Source organism: Pelodiscus sinensis, chromosome 20 (genome assembly GCF_049634645.1).
Source record: "Pelodiscus sinensis isolate JC-2024 chromosome 20, ASM4963464v1, whole genome shotgun sequence".
In the NCBI taxonomy this organism is placed as follows: domain Eukaryota; kingdom Metazoa; phylum Chordata; order Testudines; family Trionychidae; genus Pelodiscus; species Pelodiscus sinensis.
Window position 1 is genome coordinate 11,763,425 of NC_134730.1, and position 21,189 is coordinate 11,784,613.

General features: G+C 46.0%; 1 protein-coding gene across 2 annotated transcripts in view; it reads right to left on the reverse strand.

Annotated features, from left to right (window-relative positions):
- Positions 1-21,189, reverse strand: part of LLGL2 (LLGL scribble cell polarity complex component 2) — a 69,054-nt gene that overhangs the window by 21,890 nt on the left and 25,975 nt on the right. For both annotated transcript variants that reach the window (XM_075903671.1, XM_075903670.1), the window contains exons 3-11: positions 15,625-15,722; positions 14,256-14,337; positions 11,821-11,936; positions 10,891-11,049; positions 7,142-7,304; positions 6,841-6,973; positions 5,458-5,512; positions 5,054-5,208; positions 470-687 (exon numbers count right to left, since the gene is read on the reverse strand). In XM_075903671.1, coding sequence (XP_075759786.1) covers positions 470-687; positions 5,054-5,208; positions 5,458-5,512; positions 6,841-6,973; positions 7,142-7,304; positions 10,891-11,049; positions 11,821-11,936; positions 14,256-14,337; positions 15,625-15,722 — 1,179 coding nt within the window. The remainder of the gene's footprint in view (positions 1-469; positions 688-5,053; positions 5,209-5,457; positions 5,513-6,840; positions 6,974-7,141; positions 7,305-10,890; positions 11,050-11,820; positions 11,937-14,255; positions 14,338-15,624; positions 15,723-21,189) is intronic.

Consider the following 21,189-nt stretch of genomic DNA (forward strand, 5'->3'; position numbering starts at 1 on the left):
ACCTCTAACTGCACACCAATCCCCGGTGCATCCAGACTCCCCCACCTTGACCCTCACAGAGCAGCCCACATCCAAACTGTGCCCTGCTACTCTTGAGGGAAGTCTATGCCAAAAAATTTAAAGTGTTAAAAATTTTGTAACATTCTGCATATTTTGTAAAAACAACACTAATCACCCCGCTGTCTACTATTTTGGTAAGCGATCCCATAATACGTGCCAGCAAGTAACTAAAAATGGTGTCATACTCTTAAACACATAATATGCAGAGTTTTAAAATATTGGGTACAAAATTTAATAATTTTGGTGCAGAATTTCCTCAGGAGTAAAACAGTTGCCTTCACTTTGTCAGTGGTCTTCTGGGAGCAGGTCTTCTCAGTGCTACCACCAACCACTACACAGCGCCACTTCTGCTAAGCACGCTCTATTGTTCTTACGTGCACGTGAATGAGTGTGTTTATGGCTCCCCTACCATATTCGAGTAATGAGAGTTCTGCTTGCTCCCAGCGCTGATCACCCTCTCCCAGAGTTTCAGTGGGATATTGGAAACGTGGTGTGAACACGTGATGGCTGAACAATGGAGAGATGCCAGGTATGGAGGATGGACTGCTGGCCAGCCTGCACTCTTCAGGTCTATTACCACCAATTCTTCTTCTGCTAGTACCACCATAGCAGAGGGGTCGTCATACTCTGTGTAAAGAGTCATCATGTCAGCCAGCTTAATCGTTAGCTTTTGATAGTGCTTTGATTAGATGTACCTAGTGCTTTAATCACAAAACTGGCTAATTACGATCTAATGGTAGAAACAAGCTTCCTATAGAATAGGTATGAAAATATACATTCCCATGAAGCTTCTCCCCACAAATGGGGCTGAACAGTAAAGAAGTGCTCCTTCTCAACTCTTCTTGGGCTAGCCTGCATATTTAGCCAGAAACTCAAGACACTAACGCTCAACAAGTTTGACAAAACCTCAGAAATGTTCACAGAAAGTCCGGCACAGGGTTAGCCATAGCAGGAGTCACAGCTGGTCAATGTCATGACAAAGCACTCATTTGAAGTCTCCAACGGCATTGATATGAGTAACAAAGGGTATGTCTAAAATGCAACAACAGACTAGCTGCTGTACACCTCAGACATCTGCCTCAGGCTCACAGGGCTGGGAGTATGGAGCTAAAGTTTCAGTAAAGACACATTTGGTGTCATGGCTCGGAAACCCTCCTGTGCTCCAGCCACATCCTAAACACCTAGACAGCTCTTTTTAGTGGGCTGTCCCACCCACCCTGGGAGCAAATGGACAGCCAACACAGGCTACTCCCAGGATGGACCTGACTCCCACGTTAGGAAAGCAGGCTAAGGGACCCTCTGAAGGTAGATGGGTGGGGTAGTTCTGGAGTGGACTGGGGATACAGCTCTCGCCTGGGGAGCACAGAGTGGAGGTTCAAGTCCTGGCCACCCTGGGAGCAGCTGGACAGCCAACATATCCTTTGAACCTGGGTCAATTGTCCTGGACTTTGAAACTCACTGGCACACATTTTTTTCCATCAGCGTAGACACTTGAAGAGAGGCCTTTGACCTACTGTTAGCTAATAATGGCTGGGATGGATAGGTACATATTCACCCCAGCAACAACTGCTTTAGTGCTATGTTATGACCTCAGTTCCTTCCAGGCTAAGCTGCTTAAATGCAGTAATGTGGCAGGTTCTGGGAAATGCTGCTCTACTTGGAATTGATAAATGTTTACATTTCAACTCTTGGCCATCTGCACTGCTTAACAGAGCATCTTTGTACTTGTAACAAATATTGCTTACTTACAAAAACTGTTAATGCAGCCACAAAAATGAGACTTGTACCATTCTGCACCACAGTATTGGCATTAACACTCAAAAGAGGCACAACCAGAATTTTGCTGAGAATGGGGCCTAGATTACTGGCTTCCCCAAACTGAAATAAGTAGCATTGCAACTTCACACACATCTCTGAGCTGGATATCCATCCATCAGCACAAGGGATTGAGTGGACCAAATCTGAAGGAGTGGCATTGCTTCCTGGTGCACAGGGTTACAATGCCACTCCCTGAAGTACAGCCCAGACAGCACTGAGAGTGGGCCAGGACCCCTCTCCCCTCACTCCAGCCCAACATTCATGCTTTCACTTATGTTGAAAGGCAGCCATGTTACAACTGATGGGAAAACCAAAGTTGGGAACTACCCATAATCTAATTTACTTACTAATGCAGGTTTTACAGATCTTTAAACAGCAACATATAAAAGACTGTGCAAGTACTCCTGTATGTCAGTGGGAAACCTAATGAAGTGAACACAGCTACATTCACAGCTAGGCATGGTAATCATGCATTCTTATCCTACCCTACCCAGCTCTCCTTTGCCAGCTCTGCTCATAACTCTGTTTGGCTTAGTTTTCCATCAGTTCCACTGCCTGCTCGCTTGTCTGACCATTTATACTACAAGACTCACCAGTAAGAAAATCTACTGAACTAACCCTACAAGTCACTGGGTGTATTAATATTTGCTTCAAGTGATTATTTCTCTCCCACACATTGGGCTGGGAGCCAGGTGATCTGGGCTGTAACTCTGGTTCTGGCAAGGGCCTGCTGAACCAGTCACTCCCGTACCTCAGTTTCTCTCTATAAAATAGAGGTTGGGGGAGGGGGGGGGGGAGAATAGGATACAGGTAAAAGAGTTAAGTGTTTTGTTCTTTTGCTCCTAAGACTGCTGTCATTCACTGAGCCCAATTCAGATAAGCGCTGCAGGGCAGCAACATCCATAAAGCATCAAGCACTATATAAACATAGTGAGCAGAGTCCAGAGTGAACAGTCTGAGCAGTACATGGTATATGTGCACAGTCCAGCAGCACAGGCAATGGCATGTACATGCACAGAGTTGTTACGCAGGCACTTGTCTTCACTAAGCACTACATTTACAGCAAGGAAGTGTTTTAAGTTATCCCAGCGGAAGAAAAGCGCTGTAGAATTTTGCATGTCTCCCACATATAGCACCAACAGCTGAAAACAAACGAACAGCAACTCTGATTTTTCTTTTTTAAAGTATTCTCTCAGTCTGAAGGGAGTAAGGGGAAGATTCATGTTGCTATACACAAGCTTTACACTCATTAACTTAAGTGGCTATGAGATATAATAATCCTTCACTGGTCCCAGCTTTAAAAACACTAAGGCATGTGAGGTGAGCTGGGCAGATCCAATAGTCTTAGGCACTCAGCGACGAGGAAGCCTGCTGACCACAGACATGACATTTAATTGTAAATAACTTCCTGGTCTGAAGTGCTGCAGCTACAGCTTCCTCTAACAGCTCCTGTGTGCACACATTAGGAACAGGCACACTCAATAGTACATGCTTGGTAGTTTGTAGTTATTTCAGGCTACAGGGTCTTCATTCATATCCCGGAATTGTGTTTAAAAGTGTCAAGTGTTGTGCACCAAAAACTTTAAATCTATTATCTCATCAGCATTTCAGAGCTTGACACCCGCAAGGTTTAAAAATCGATTTATGCTTCTGTGTCATGTACAAAGGCCTTAAAGGTTGTCTTAAAATAAGAAATTCAGGCCTTGTCTATCCTGGAAGACATTGTAATCTTATCTGTGATAGGCAATGTAGGTTCAACAGAGTTATAGTGACCAACATCTTCCTTGTTTTCAGCATACATCATAAAGCAGCAATTAAAGCCCAACTTTAACACACCAACGCTGTTTTCTTACAAAAGGTTTTAAACACAGCAACAGTGTTTATTTTTCCTAACAGAGGTCTGCTTCTCCATGACATTTATCCACGAAAACCTAGTCTTCTCTGTATTGGAGACCACCAAACTGAAACAACCTAGCAAGGAACAGGGGATAGTTGCCCACACCCCTCCCCCCCCCCCGTTTTGCAATTCACTCAACCATCCTTTTTTATTGTATATATTTCTAGAACGTGAAATGCTGACATTGATATGTTCTGAAGGTGAGATTAGTAGCAATCATGAAAAGGGCAGAAGCAGAAAGATTCTGGGGTAAACCTCAGTTTGGGGTGGGATCGCTGACATTCAAATGTGATGGATAAGCAGAGGACTATTTCAGATCATGCAAGTTCAGGTAGCAGAGGACCCACAATGCTAGCGGGAAGAGGAAAAGCTATGGGGCATGTTGATTGGGAGGGGGTGGAACAAAGTACAACAGTTATTTCTAAGCTGTATACAAAAAAGTAAACATTTGTGTTGGGCAGCAAGGAATTAATACAATGTTTTGTATACAGATCCTCAGTTGTAACTAGCCTTTGTTAATATGCTACATGAAGCTGCATGCCATAAACCCAGAAAGTAATTAAGAAAGGCACACTCCCAGTCCGAGATTGTTTTTTTTAATTACAGTCCTCTTTGAGCTGCTGCATGTTAAGGCAATACTCACAACTGGATCTCGTAACTTAATCATTTTCCAGATGCCTAGCTTTGCTCTGTTTCCAGGAGCTGATAAGAGTGAGAACAGTACAAATGGGTTGAGAGGTGCTTATGAATTTGGTAGCTGAACCATCACTGCTGTCAGTGTTTCACACTGCACTTATCAATGGCATCCTTAGGGTACGTATACACGTGCTCCCTAGTTCGAGCTAGGGATGCAAATGTAGGTAACTGAAATTACTAATGAAGCGGGGATTTAAATATCCCATGCTTCATTAGCATTATCTCGCCAGCGCATTACTCTGCTCATCAGCTGTTTCGAAAGTGAAAGTGCGCGCTGGCACGCGTTGTTTGGTTCGAACTAATGCGCCCCGGCACGCACTTCCACTTTCGAAACAGCTGATGAGCAGAGTAACGCGCCAGCGAGATCATGCTAATGAAGCACGGGATATTTAAATCCCTGCTTCATTAGCAATTTCAGACGCCTACATTTGCATCCCTAGCTCAAACTAGGGAGCATGTGTATACGTACCCTTAGACATTTACAATTATACGAAACAAGTCAGACAAAACAGTGCTTTGTATTTTAGCTGCTACTTTGCCACGCCCAGAACCTCCATCCCTGGGAAAAGCCTCCCCACATACCTGCAGTAGCATCTGCATTACAGATGACAAAGAAGTCTATCACTCGCGATGTAAAGTCAAAGGCAGTTTGCTGGCTGCCATGGATGACTGAGATACTGTGCCGGTCACCGTAGCTAGCCCGGGGCATTCCTCCTTGGAATATAATGTAAGGTAGCCTTAAAGACACAGACAAAGTTTGTGCTCAGTCTTCAGATTCCATCTACTTCACTGCAAACTTATTAACTGAGGAAGTCTAAAGTGTGACAATGACTCCCTACAATGTTATTCAAAAGGGGCTACATGGGTGAGACCAGTGTAATCGCAATGATAACTTGTGCTTCCCTCCCCTACCCCCAATCCCATTATTATTTTAAGCATGTCTTGTGAACAGTAGGTGGGACGGAGATGAATAACCAAGAACCTACCCATTCTTTGTCGTCTGCCAATAAATCTTGGAAATGGCCTTGCAAGGAAACGGACCTAGGATGACAGATACACCACAACTGTAAGATGCATCTTACATTAGTAGGAGTTCAATTTCCACTCTACTTCCCCAAGCCAGAAGTACGAAGACTTTTTAAAAATTTATTCTGCTTTAGAAACTGACAGAAGTGCCACATATATGGTAGGTCACATGAGCCGACAAGCATGTGATACAGTGGTACCTCACTGTGCTGAACCCTAAGAGAAGCAGTACTTTTTCCTAGGATGGGGTGGGCAAATACCAGTCTGCAGGCCAGATCTGGCCTGCCAGGATTAGACTCTGGTGGGCCCCAACACCACCATATTTACCTGCACCTCCGCAGGAGGATCACAGTTCTTGTTGGCTGCGGATTACCATTCCCAGCCAACGGGAACTGCAATTACCGGTACCTGTAAGGCACAAGTAAATATAAAAGGCAGCGACCTACCAGGGGCTAACCCTGGTGAACTGCCTCCGTTTTATTGCCCACCCCCTGCTGTAGGAGATGCCTTTTCTAACAGCATTATTCAGTGTAAAGAAGGCTAAGGCCAAAGGGTAGCTGATTGTATTGCTGATAGAAGTACCATGTGCTGGACCCCAGATGTACCTGGCTGGACCCCAGAACTTCAAATTCCAGCATTCTTTTCTGTTTAATGCAGGGATGGACAGTGAGCTTTAGGGGTCAGGTTGCCTCCATATGGTGAAAGGAAGAAGTCATCCACCTTTGAGGGGTTTCAGCCAACAGGAGATGTCACTTGATCTTTAATACTCAAGCAACAGATTGGAGAAGAAAGCCACTTAGCTCATACAGAGTCATCACTGGGCTCTTGCTAAAGACTTGGAATAAGGAACAAAACAGAGTCCCCAGCTCCTTTCCTGATAAAGTCAGCTGTGCTTGTGTACACAGATATGTCCTCCAGCTCATCCATGTGTAACCACCACCAGATGGATTTGAACCTGGGACTTCAAGCTTAGTATAGGAGCCTCCACCTTTTGAGCTAAAAGCCAACTGGCTCGCAGCCTATAGAGGTCTCTTGTTATCTGTTGCTGTGGTCTAGGTGCCACTGCCCCACACTAGGTGTGTAGGTTACACATGCTCAATACCAACTTTAAGTTAGATATCCTTGCTTCAATGGCGTTCAAAGCCTAAGCAAACTAGATTGGACCCCTTTGAGTTAAGATGTTTACGGTCCATTGGGGCAGCAGCTTTGTATTGCGCTGCCATGACTACACACCAAGGGAGGGCTTGATTCAGATCCCACAGGGGCGTGAGGTGAGTTTCCATTTAAAGACCAGTTCAAGCCTCAGCTCAGAAGCAGTGTGTTTCCATTACACATATACTGACCATAAGGCACTTTGCTTTCCAGGGGCTCAGGCTGCCTGTTTTCATTGGATACTGGCCACTGGGCATAACTTCCATCATAATGGCAGCTAATGATTTGACGACCATCCTTCTGCCAAAAGAGATTCTCCAGTTGCTAGGGAGAGGGGGGAGAGAGAATCATTAACTCTTCCAGAACCAGACATTCATCGGAGGGAAATAGCTGAGTTGACTCTCCCTGCACCTCCTGGATCTGTATTTCTACAGAGAACCCTGGAGGGAGGAGGAGCTCACCTTCCCCGCTGATTTCAGCCAGCATGAATACCTGATTGCCCAGGAAGTGGTGCGACACTCGGTTATTATGCAGGTCCCAGAGGGCAATGAGGCCCCTGCTATACCCAATCAGAATCTGGTCAGGGTTCCTGGGATGCTCCTGTAAGGCTTCGATCAATTCAAACGACCGCCTGTTACGATACTCCTCTGGCACCCTGGGCAAAATGCAGAGAAACATTAATCCACATGCAGCTGAATATAACGGCCACATTGAGAGCTTAAGTCTGGGCAGGCCTGACAGGAGTCGTCATCAAGGGGGCAACTTACCTGGGGCTCGGTGATTCTAAAGGGCCTGGGACTCCCCAGCTGTTGCCACTGTTGCTGCAGTAGCAGCAGCAGTGGCATTCAGGAGCCCCAGATCCTTTAAATCACTACAGGAGCAGCATGCAGCATGCTCCTGGCAGCTGGAAAGGCTGGGGGTGGGATTGGGTGGTGTGGCACATAATGGGCAGTTCTAAAGGCTGGCTACCGGCCTTGCCTCTTCTGCCAGCACGGAGCTGGGGCCCTCCCCATCTTTCCCAGGGGCCCCGCGTGCTTGTCAGCTCTCCTGAGTATGGGAGAGAAAGATGTTGGGAATGACAGGGAAGGTGCAAGTCTTAGAAGGGTCAGAACAGGCAAGGTATATTTTCCAACTGTCAGGATCCTCACCATTTTCAGGGCATTAAGCAAGGAAGTTACTGTGGAGTCCCTAAAAGAGAAGGCCCCCTTGTCTAGTTCCACCAGAGGGGAAATCAGATGCCTGAGATGAAATCTAGAGCAGGAAATCCACAGAATGGGGAGAATGCCAGCTGTGAGCTACCTCCCTATCCAATCCCTCTGACAGGCAGGGAAGGAATGAGGAGAGTGTTACCCACCAGCTCTGTGATTCTTGGGAAACCAGAACATGGTCACCTGTCAGCCTGGTGCTCTTGGGGAGCCAGGGAGTGACATTCATGGAAAACCATCCCCCTCCCTCAGGCCTCTGCTAGAATCAAAGACAAAGCAATGAAAAGGCCGGGGAAGACACACCTAAACTGCTTCAGACAAGGGTGATATAATTAAGGAAACACCCCAGCCTCATTTGCATTAAAGATGGAACAGAGGGACATCTCATTAGCATACAGAATGGAGAGCAGCTCTTCCAAGGCAGGAACCGCACTGAACTATGGGACACCGAAAGCAGAGAAGCACTGCCTGATGGGAAATCCCTGCTCCAGATGCTAATGAACCTAGGCCTGCTCACACCCAAATTAGTTATTATCAGACCAATTCTAGTAACGATCCTATTGACATCTAAAATACTGAAACTGCCTATTTTCATTGTGAGCTCGTTCAAGGAACATCACCCATAACCAGGGGTGATCAGTCTCTATTGTCTCTCCTCTTTCTCTTTGAACTATCCCTATAAAAGCTCCTATCCTTGCCCCAAGAAAACTGTTCTGATACCTGGACTTAAAGTGCATCAGTTCCATTGAGACTTCTTCATCTCCTGTCTGATCGTGCTGGGGGCTCTGTCCTGCTTTTCTCCTGCCCTCTGGACCCCCGGCTACCATCATCATCTGGGAACCCCGATCAGTGCAAGCTCCGTGGAGTGGTGAGGTCTCTCTCTCTACTATCTCTCTAAGCATAGCCTCCTGACCCTGCCCTGTGTAAACTGTTATATAGTTACCTAATGTTTGTAATCAGTTTCAATTTAGATTTAATATTGTAACTGTTTGATATCTATTCACTACTCAGAAATAAATCACTTTCATTGTTAAACTGGTTGCTTCTCTCTCTTTCTTTCTCTTTTGTTCACTCTTCCTTACGGGGTGTTGTTTTGGCTTCCCCATTCGCTCTGCAACAACGCTTCTTGTACCCAAGCAAAAGATCCCTGTAGTGCCTAAAATCCTGTGGCGTTTGCTCATTGTGTGGTTTACCAGTGAATGACTGGTGTGAAAGTGGGGATAGGGGGTGCTGAACCTGGGGGCTTATGAGGATGGCAGCTTAAAGTGCTGTTTAATCCAGCCCACGGAGTCCAAAGGCACATGAGGGTGCAGTGTGGCATTGCTGTGAAACCCAGCCAGCTGAGTCCAGGGACATATGAGGGGGTCAGCTTGTGAGTTCTGAGTACCCAGTCCTCTCAGACGTGCTCTGTTAGTGGGTGTGAGTGTCTGTGTGTGTTGCCAAGGTGGTAAGAACCCCATCCTGGGGAACCTAGTTCCTGCAGGAGAGCTCCAGTGGAAGGGGGAATTGGCAGCAGGGAGAATTCAGCTCCATATGAGAGCCCAAGTAAGCACCAACAGCACACTGATAGAACTGTTAACCTTCCCCCAGTCCCATAAGGGTAACCCTGATAAATGAGCATACCCCAGAGTATTGGGCAAATCTGGTAACAAGAGCCACAGGCTACAAGAAAGCGGATACAAGCCTGTAGCCCACTGTCTGTGCTTACTGCCAGCACAGTCTGAAACATTCCACGACATGTGTCTTTTGGTGAGACTCCCACCCCAAAAGGATACAGGAACCAGGGCAAAATTTTCAAGAGCATCCACAGGGTCTTAAGAACCTTGGGCAATTTTGAAAATGTCATCCTGAGTTTGTGGACAGACGCAAGAGGCAGCTTTGCTCACTACCCATACGAGACATTAAGTGCCCCATGAAACTTTCTGAAATATTCAAATGCATTTAATATTTGGAGAGATCAGGATACATAATCCTGAGTACCACCACAAATGCCACGTAGGGCACAGAAGTCCGGGAACCCTGAACTTCCAGAGACTTCCGTGACATTGGGGCACTGCACCAGCCCAGCTACCATGGGAACCAAGGGACCCTGCAGCTCCCCAGACCTGCATGGTGGCAGGGGATTCCCCCACCTTCAAGCCCGGCAGGGTGACCTGGCAATCCCAACTCTCACTGCTGGGAGGCAATCCTCAGCCCCTTCCCCAGTTCCCAGACACTGGACAGGAGTGGGGCGTCGCAGCTTCCAGCTGCTGCATGCAGTGGGGCAAGGCACTGGATTCTTCTGCCTCCCCATTTTGTCAGGGACATTTCTAGGAAGAGACAGAATTTGTTCCTCTGGCTTCCATGAATTTTTTTTTTTATTGCCCATGACAGAGCCAATGACTTAAAAATATCTTTGACAAACTTAATCAGGTGGTCTGAATACTAGAGGAGAGACCTAGCACTTGCAGGCATATCACATGCTTCCCCTACTTAGCTCTATAGTACCTAAGTTTTTTGGGGGTTATTCCTGACCAGAGAATATCATCTGTATAATGCAGACCCACTAGAGCTCATGGTAAGGCTTCGTCTCTGACACCATCTAATATTTGCAGCCTGTAACAGTTAATGTAAGGTCAGGCTCTAGTGCAGTGTGTCTCAACCTTTTTAATAAAGTACCCCTTCTTCTAAAAAAAATTTGTAAGTACCCCCAGTACCTAGAGTTTTCAAATTTTTCTCTACATTTTTTTAAACACAACTTTATGGTAGCCGGGCAGGCGATGAAATTTTTGGGTGTAAAAATACAAAAATAATAAAGCGCTGTAAAACTTGAAACAAAAAATCAGTTTTCTTCAAATTTCAGTGTTGTTGATGTTCCCCTCGCCCAGACTTCTCTCAAGTACCCTAAGGGTCCTTGTACCACTGGTTGAGAAACATTGCTCTCATGGACAAGCTACAATAAAAAATTGGTTAAGTGGAACACTATTGAACCCTCCCCATCTGACTGCCATGTCTATACATGACAATTCCCATTGGTCAATGTACCCAATTGCTCACCGCTGCAGCACTGCCTCAGAGGTGATGGTCCTATCCTCTAACACTCTGAAGGACGGGAGCTCTACCACAAAGATGCTGCCACTTTCCGTGCCTAGGTACAGAACTTCTCGTGATGAATGTGGAAGAACAACGGTTATCTGGGTGGCACTCGGAGGAGATCTGTTAATGCAGAAAAAAAGAAACCCAGGCAACGGCCCATGAAGGAGATCAGTTCTGAAGAAGCAGCTACACTATTCGTTTAAACAGCACCACAGAGCCTCAAATGAAAGCTGACTCCACTTTCCATAAGCCATTTGCAAGAGACTTAGTAAGCATTTTTAAGCATTTTGCTGGACAAACGAAGCTTTGAGCCAGAATTCTTGAAAGCAGCACACCAGCTTTAAAATAAACCTTATCAAAAGGCTGTTGATCCAGAAATGCGGGGATAGGAAGCTGCACGTACAAGTCACTATTATGGGGAAACTCATCTTACTTAACTATCCAAAAGAGCAGAATGTAGTAAAGTTGTCCAGACACTGGACAAAATTAAATTTGAAATACTGGGATGTTTTAAGCAGTGCCTTAAATGATTTACTTACATTGATGGGCACACATTACAGGGTAAGCTCAGATATGCCAGGTTTACATTGATTTGAGAGAGTACACAGACTTGCACAGATTTAGTTAAATGCATATTTAATATAGATCTGTAAATGGGTGCAAACGAGACTTCATTCAGAGCCTCTTGGCATCAACGGCAACACCCCTCCTGACTTCAGTAGCAAGTGGATTGGGCCAGAAGTCGGGCACTGAACTAAACCATATCAGAGTCCAAGCTGGGTGCGGAGAGGGGAGGGTCAGAGTCCAAGCTGTGCGGGGGGGGGGGGGGGAGAAAGTGGGAGGATGAAGGGGGCACACAGGAAGAGCAAAAGCAATATTGAAGCGTGTTACCCAGGAGGCCCCCGTAGTGTGAAGCGTTGCTCCTCCAGCAGCTCAGATGCCCCACTGCGCTGCTTCAGGCTCCAGAGATGCAAGCTGTTATCATCTAGCAGTGTGACCAGCTGGCACTAAAATCAAGAGACAAGATTATAAAGCAACCTGCTTAAAAGTAGCACACTAAGTCAAGCAATAAACCACTACTGCTCAGCAATTAACGTAGAATTCAGGACCAAGTCAGAGTGGTGGGCTTACTCTGTTGTATTCGGCAGAATTCTGCTGACTCGGGCAGTAAGGGACTTTTAGACCACACAGATTGGCCTGCAGGCTTAAAAGCATTTATTGCCCGATTCTGTATTAAATATTCAGCATGGAGAGGTGAAAGCTTGATCCTCAGAAGGAAGCAATATTAGCTGCCCTTTCATCAATTGGGTAGGCCCACTCTCAGCTCTCTGAAATAGGTAGCAGTGTTTAACCAGCATACAGTACAACTTCCTTCTTGGTTTGCTGAAGAGGATACACACCACTCCATACCCGTTTTGGGAGTCGCTGGTGTATTTCACTTCACTCGTTTTACACTCTCTGCATCCAACTTCCTTCAAGGGTGGTGCCACAGAACCCTTTTATGAGCCCAGCCCTACCAGTTGTACATTCAAATGAAGCATTTTGCCTGCTGAAGCCACACCTGGTACAACATATAAACTGAAACTCCCATGGGGAAGTATTACATGTTTTGAGTGGCTCACTACCTAGACAATTCACGCCCTCTCATAACTCAACACTGCTCTCCCCAAATGGGTGAATCAGACAGTACAAACAATGAGGAGTCCTGTAGCATCTTAAAGACTAATATTTATTTGGGCAAAAACTTTTGTGGTCAAAAACCCACCTCGTCAGATGCATTTTAGGTGCCACAAGATTTCTCGTCATTTTTGCAGATACAGACTAACAGCTACTCTTGGACACTTGTCAGACAGTACAGATTCTCGTCTACTAGTCAAGTTGCAGCAAGGGGATGTGGTTAGAAAGGCATCAGGGGGAATTATAGCTTCCCATTTTTAGTTAGTGGTGAAGCTGCACTAAGCAAGAGCAATGGGAACAAACTTAAAAGTAGCTAGGTTAGCCAAACCATGTTGGCTAAAGAATGACAAACTCTGCTGAACAGCAGCTGCTGTTTCATATGGAGAGCACTACACAGTGAGGAAAATGGGTATGATCCCATTAGGAATGCAGGTTGAAATGCAAAAGGAAGTCCTTGCAAACAGTTTCTTGCAACAGCAACTACAGGCAGTCCCCGACTTACGCGGATCCGACTTATGTCGGATCCACACTTACGAACGGGGCTTTTCTTGCCCCGGAGCTCACGGGCGGCGGGTCGCCACCCGTGTCCTCGGGGGCGAGAAAAGCTTCTCCCGGTCTCCCTGGTCTGCTGGGGGGGGTCCAGCAAAGACGCTGGACCCCCCCCAGCAGACCAGGGACACCCGAGCAAAGCAGCCCAGGCGACGCTTGGGCTGTCCCGCTGCGGGCGTGCTCCGCGGCTTTGCTCCTGTCCCCCTGGTCTGCTGGGGGGGGGGGGTGCAGCTAGTGCCCCCCCCAGCAGACCAGGCTTTTCTTGCCTACCCTGGGGTAGAGCAGCTGGGGGCTGCCGGGTTGGTCCCGCAGCGCCGCTCCGGACCAACCCGGCAGCACCCCAGCTGCTATGCCCCAGGCGTCCTGATTCAGCCACCGCTGATCAGTTTCAGCAGCGGCTGAATCAGGACACCTGGGGCAGAGCAGCTGGGGTGCTGCTGGGTTGCTCCAGTAGCACCGAGGAGCCACGCTACTGGAGCAACCCAGCAGCACCCCAGCTGCTCTGCCCCAGGCGTCCCCAAGTCAGCCGCTGCTGAAACTGACCAGCAGCTGACTACAGGAAGCCCGAGGCAGAGTTGCTCTGCCCCAGGCTTCCTGGAATCAGCCGCTGATCAGTTTCAGCAGCAGCTGACTTAGGGACGCCTGGGTTTCTTAAGTTGAATCTGTATGTAAGTCAGAACTGGCGTCCAGATTCAGCTGCGGTTGAAACTGATCAGTTTCAGCAGCGGCTGATGCCAGTTCCGACTTACATACAGATTCAACTTAAGAACAAACCTACAGTCCCTATCTTGTACGTAACCCGGGGACTGCCTGTATCCTAATCCTGTTATCACCAGGTGCTTCTGAGCACTGAATCCTCTGTGGAGTTTAAAGGCGCTCTCTTCTATTTTATAACTAACATCTTCATGACAAGTGCCGTTTGCACACATGAACACCACTAGGGAGAGCCTATCAGAGAACCAGCATTTCTAGAGTACAGACATTACGCAGCCCAAAAAGATTGAAGAACTCAGGGCATAGAGGAGACTATTCCAACTGAATGAGTTTTCAAAGCTGCTTATACACTCACACTGTAATGGAGGTATCTGAATTCTACTCACCTGTCCAGGAATAAAGTGTATCTGCATCACCGTATTGTTCTCTTCATGTAAACCCATAAACTCCACCCCAGGAGCTCCATATCTGAAATGTGTGTTGAGGAGCAACAGTGTTAAAGATAGCCCATGGCTACAATTACTGAGGAAAAAGTAGCTAGCAAATTAGATGAGATTTAATTAAAAACCAAGTTGTGCCAATGGTGATCGGATTCCCTTGAATCCATGCAGGCCTAGTTTGAGTTATATGCATACAACAATGGAAAGCATGGACAGGAGGTTTTACTTGGTAGTTCGGGGAACATGTAGAAAGGGTGGGTGGACCCTGGTTTCTCTTAGTGGTTTCCCCACACACAACAATCCCTGCTTAACCTATCTGTAACCGAGACAGATGACTAACGCCTTCCTGCAGAGCCCAGTCTTTGAACACAAACAGTGCTGGAAATAAGCAAGCAAGCATAGACAGCTCTAACTTTTCCTTTCTTGGTTGGAACGACACGCCTTTTTCACCACAAGCTCAGCTGGCCTTGTCATGGAAACCACCTCTCCACGCCTCTGTGTATACACTATATATACACACTACCCTAAGATTGGGCAAACAACTGCCTTCATCAGCTTTACATCTGACCCAATATTTGGAGGCTCTATGGTCCTGGATAAAGACTCATCCAGGAAGAAAAATGTATTCATCTCAAATGTTGAAGTGTCTCTTGGATAAAAAAAAAACCCCAACAAAACCAAACCTGAAAAAACAAAACAAACACACACACACACACACTCACTCCACCACTTTACAGTATTAAAATATCCTTGGAATTTGCCAGAAGGGACCATTATGTTTATCTTATCTGATCCCCCACAAAAGATCTTACTTGCTAAAAAGGAATTTGTTGTATGCAGTGCTATTGTAGCATGATGGTCCCAGGACATCAGAGAGGCAAGGTGGATGAGGCAAGACAAGCTCCAAAAGTGTGTGTCTCAAGCAACTTTTCTATTAGCAAGAAATGAAAGATACTTCATCCATCTAGTCTTTCTAAACAGAATTTGATCATTTCATACCCCCCTTTGTGCCTCTATAAAATACATGCAAATGTAAAATGCATTATATGAACACAGCTACATATAAAATGAATATGGGAAAATAAGGTTAGCCATGTTCCATCTACTTTGCTTATTTTTTAAAGATCGCATATTCCACTACAGGCTAGAAATAAGGTACAAATTTAAGCAAGATTAACCAACCACCTCTCTAAAAGCAGTGCTAGAGCTCAAAAAGAAGGGTTACTGGGGTTTTGTTTTGTGGTATAACTCCCGACAAATCTAAGAACCTAACCTGACACTGCAAGTTTTGAAGTCACATGTACAGAAAGGATACAGTTTGATGGCTCCTGATCTGGTCCCGATAGCCATAAGATGGAGAAAGGGACTATATCCCAATGCGCTGGGTTGGTGAGGAAATCCATGTTCGACAGTCTGGTGAAAAACAACAAACAGGAACTCCTCAAGGACATGTAGCTTCATGGGCATTGTGAATCATCCACAGAAGTCAGAAATTAAATATGGGTTAGTTGTTTCAAACATAACATGCTGAAGGATAAAGTTTTAAGTCGAAAGATGCGCCGACATTCAAGTTTTGTCGTCTCAGCTCAGCTTTGTCAGTAACCATCTAATCTGTTTACCAAAATCTCCTAGTTATTCGGTCTCAGCTCAGCTTTGTCAGTAACCATCTAATCTGTTTACCAAAATCTCCTAGTTATTTGGTACAGATACATAAAACTGAACTACTGCCACTTTCACTACAATAGAAATGGCAAAGCAATAGTATGAAACAAGGATCCAGTTGGACTCCTGATGTTTTATAAGGAGTAAAAATTCATAAATTCACCTGAGCACAACCTACAAGACTCACTACAAATCTCTTCGACTACACCTCATGCAAGTCATCTTAGTCAAATCACGATTCATGCTCTGGACATCTCCAAAGTTCATGCCTAAAACTGACTGGCAATTATAGCTTGACTTTCAGTCAAGTTAGACATGCAGGCTGACTTACTGTAAATCAGCCTCTTATGTATAGCAATTCCTGCTAGCAGCCTTATGGCAGGTGCCCAGAATAGATTCTTGCGTACCAGCCAAGGAGGAAAAGGTACTTAAGTAGGTTTCCCATAGAGCAGTTGGGAAAACAGGTAAATCTGGTACCCAATTCCCAAACACAGCAGAGGACACTGGGTTTTATTCATACTATTTAGGTTGTCTGTCAAGTCATATCCAACTAGCTCAGAGGCTCTATGACTGATCATAAATAAAAACAAATAAATAAGCAAACACAAAACCCCCACATGACTAGTGGATAAGAGCACAAAAAGCAGCTTCTTTGATTCAGTGACTTCTTTATAATACATGCCTAGAACAAAACATACACAAACAATTTGAAGAGGATGTTTACTACCTCCCCACATAGAAAAGTGTACTTAATACAAACACCTATGTAAAGTGTTTACATAAACAGCGTCTTAATACTGCAGTAAGCAACAGTAGCTCTACTTCAGAGCAGTTTGAAAATAGCTTAGATTCTAGTCTTCAGAAGTGCCAGTGTACGGTGACTCAAACTCTGGATATGTGAATAATATGGTCACAGTAGTTTGTCCTAAGATAGTAACTGCAAATAGATCTAAAGAGCTGTTCACTTCCAGAGCACTATAGAAGGAGAAGTCATTTCTAAACAGACTGCCAGGACAAGTGAGAGAAAAGAGTGCAGCTTTACTTGCTCCTGGTTTACTCATATAGCTGTGCAGGTAGAATATCAAGTGTACATGCAGTTGTACTGGCAAAAAGGTGCTGACTGAGTGCAGGGAATTGACATAAGATGGTATAAGGTCCATTTCCTTTAAGAGGGTTTGCTGGTTTAGTACATACACAAACCTTTTCTAGTAGATGGGGACCTTAGTTAAAAGCACCATCTCAGAAGGAAGAGTTGTCCTGCTCTCCCATTTGTTTATTTTGTGCATTTTTGAGAGAGGCAATCAGGAGCTCAGAAAGGTACCACAAGCAACAAGGAAGGGAAAAACACTTCTAATCTAGTTACATTAAACACAACTTGAAGATGAGGTCACAAACAGCCTGGAATGCAAACAGGTCTTTTGGTGAGAAACAAGCAACTGATGCACCACGAGCCAGTCCAGAGGTGAAGATCTTAGCCTTATAAAGTAACAGTGTCAGAATAACCACAAGAAAATAAATCTGGAATAATGGACCACTGATGAGGGTTCCTGCAACACTTTCTACCAACTCTGTTACCTGATTTAATTAATCCAACACCAGGAGGAAAGAAAGGAAACATTAACATTGCTCCACCCTAAAGTGGATTGCTACTGTGTATTTTGGGTCTACGCAGCCTCAAAACTCCAGTCATCTGAATAAATGGGCTGTGCCCACGAAAGCGCATGATACCATCTACATGTTTTGTTAGTCTATAAAATGCTACCAGATCATTATTTGTTTTTTAAGTGTATCCTGTACAGACTAACTCAGCTTCCCCCTGAAGCTGCTGTATATGAAAAGTAAGCTACAAATGCTGAGTATCTGAGGACAAATACTCTTTTCTGCTTAAGCTAGTCTGAATCCTGATTACTTGAAATGTGGTATCTCAGGGCGGAGATATTTCCTAATTTTGCATTTAAATCCATACCTTGAAACAATATACAATACTCTCCCAATTACAGAATTTACTGAATCTGTTCAGTTAAGGAAGGGTTGTGTTTTATGTTAGTTAAGGAAGGGTTGTGTTTTATGTTAAGTAAAGTTTGCTTATATGTGATTTAAGAGTAAAGCTATTTTTTTCCTAATTTTTGCAGGTGTACACCATCATTAGTAACATATTGCTGGCTATGGACACTCTGCTAATTATCTGGGCAGCATCTGAACCACTTCTGGATGGCCACTGAAGTGCACAGTTTGCAGCAGTGGTCTCCAATTTTTTTACACCCAATATCACTTTTTACATGTCAGGGCAAGCCAAGATCTACCTCCAACCATTCCCAAAGACCTTACTCCTTCCACCCCCCTGCTCTCCATCACTTGCTGTCCCCAGCTCTTACTCTCACTGGGTTGTGACAGGAGATGCGGGTTCTGAAGTGGGAATGATGGATTTGGATGCACGAAGGCGAGAGAGGTGCAAGCTCTGGGGGGGGAATTTGGATACAGGAAGAGAAGGGATGCTGGCTTGTGCAGTGAGTGGGTGGTGCAGGAGTTTGGGGATGTGAAGGGCTCAGGGCAGGAGGTTCAGGTGTACAATGGGCACAGGCTTGGAGTTTGGGGGATTGAAGGAGTGTTATGATGCTGCGGCCAGATGAAGGCTTGGTCCCCACTGGGGGCTTGTTGGCCAGGCTTCATTTTTAAATAAAATATTATGTCCAACACAAAACACTTCAACATTGTCTTTATTTATGGGAAGGGCAGGGAACCTTTTTTGGGTCAGGGGACCAGTGACCCAGAGGGGAGAGGGAAAAAAAACAAAAAAAACCAACTCAGCCAGGGACTATGCAAACAACAACAAAACACACACTCCCCTACCCCCCCAAGCCTCACTGATGTGGTCTCAACTGAGATACCTCACTCCCCTGGCACTCCAGCTCCATGGGGGGAGAGGAGGAAGAGTGTAGGTAGGATTGAGTTTCAAGGCCTCGGGCCAAATTAACTCTTCTGGAGTTCCAGGGTTAGTGGATTGTGTGCCCCCCCACCCTCCCCAGCCTGTGGGGTGGGGCCAAAAGTGAGGGATCCAGTGTGTGGGACAGGGCTGCCAGTGAGTAGGATAGGGTTGTGGGTGCAGAATTTGGGTAGGAAGCAGTGTACAGTAGCAAGCTGTAGGTAAGTGTCTGGCCAGAAGGGAGGGGGCAGAGGCAAGGTGTTGGAAGGTGTCTGGCTAAGGAAGAAGGAGCAGCATGGCCAGTACCTGGGGGTTTCCAGGGATGAATCTCTCTCTAGAAGGATCTGCAGGCAGCACTGGAAGAAGCACACATGTGGCTTCTTTAAGATGGTAGTGGAGGATCCAGAGCACCTGCATCTCTTAGCCCAGTCCCTCCTCCTCTCCCCCCCCCCCCCCCCCACTGACCCTGCCTCCCTGGAGCGCAGGGGAAGGAAGGGCAGACAAGTGTGTACGCTGCTGTGGGGACGGGAGGAGCAGCACATTCTTCCGGAGAAGCTGGATCTGGCTTCCCTGTGCAACTCCAGGGCTTCTCCCCCCACCCCTGCAGAAGCCAGCGCTGGCTCCAATTTTGCAAGGAGTAGGAGGCTGTAGTGACAGCACAGGCTCCATGTTGCGGATGGTGGGGAACAAGGGGGAGATAGGAACACTGCAGTGCCTAGCCAATCGCGATCGACTGGTTGGTGACCACTGACTTTTGGCAAACACTGTTCCAGGGAGACAATTATTCCATTTAATACCATTAAGGGTGAACGTGTCTTCAGTTGAAATCTTAAAAGCAATAACTTCCAACCACAACTCTAAACTAATAAGGTTTGTTACAACTGATATAATGTATGTTGGAACCCACACAAAAAGAGGTACAACACAAGTTGTTTCAGCTCTGCAATATTCTACCACATTAAAGCAGGACTAAGTACCACAAATGCATTACCCCTGGATCTCTGTAACTTGGAAGTATAGTTGTCAGTCTCAGAAATGATGCTAACTGTCTGTAAAACTGAAATCTACATCTTATCTGGAATGAAAGTCTATCACAAAGTCGCAAACTTTCTAAATGCACAAAATTAATCATTTAAGCCCCACCCCTCTCCTGCTCATTACATTCCCGCCCTCCTTGGGGACTCATTCTCCCAGCACCATCACAGGACTGGGGAAGAAGGTTGGGGTGCGAGAGGGGGTGGACTAACTGGATGCAGGCTCTAGTGTGGAACCAGAAATGAGGGGGCTCGGGGCTGGGGCAGGGAGTTGAGATGTGAGGTAGTGAGGTTCAGGAAGACAGCTTCGGGGTGCAGAAAGGCACTCCAGGCTGGGTGATGGTTTCTGAGGGATTTGGGTGTGGGAGTGGACTGTGGGTTGAAGCAGGGTGTTGGAGTACAGGAGTGAGTGGGGGCTCTGGCTGCGGACACAGGCTCTGGGATTCAGCTAGGTATGAGGGATCAGGATGTGGGAGAGGACTCTCGGTTGGGACACAAGCTACCTCTAGTAGCTCCTGATCCACAGTACAGCTTCCTGCCTGTATTGTCTCTGTACCCTGGAAGCAGCCTGCAGGACAAGCTCCTGGGTTGGCAGGCCAGGAGGCTCCGCATGCTGCTCTTACCCGCAGGCACTGCCCTGAGCAGTTCCCACTGGCTGTGGTTCCCAGCCAATAGGAGTGTGTAGCTCCAGACTCTCCTGCCTACCGGCTCTGCTGTTTGCTTCTAGGGTGCAATGTGGAGTCAGGGCAGGTAGGAAGAGCTTGGTGGTGCTTGGGGGCTAACGCAACCTAACTTAATGACCCAGTCCGTGATGCTGAAAGAAGTTGCAAGGGTCCCTTTCTGACTTCTGAAATTTTCCTCTAATTTGGTATTCAAGTCTCTTTGAAGTAAGATGCATGTAGTAAGGTCGTTAAGACTATGTCCAGGTACGCTGAAATAAAAAGCAACTGGTTTTTCCTTGTTAAGATGTCTGATTTGTGGGCATTAATTCTTTGGCAAAGTGTCTGAGAAGTCTGTCCAATATACATAGCAGAAGGACACTTGGCACATGATGGCATAAATTATATTTCTGGATGAACAGGAATACGTGTTCTAGATCATATAACTGACACAGTTAGGTCCAGTGATGGTGTCACCAGAGTAAATATGTGGACAAAGTTGGCAACGGGGTTTGTTGCAAGGGAAAGTTCCAGGGTTGGTATTAATGTGGTATGTCCTGTGGTTGTTGGTAAGAGTTTTCCTTAATGACCTTACTACATTT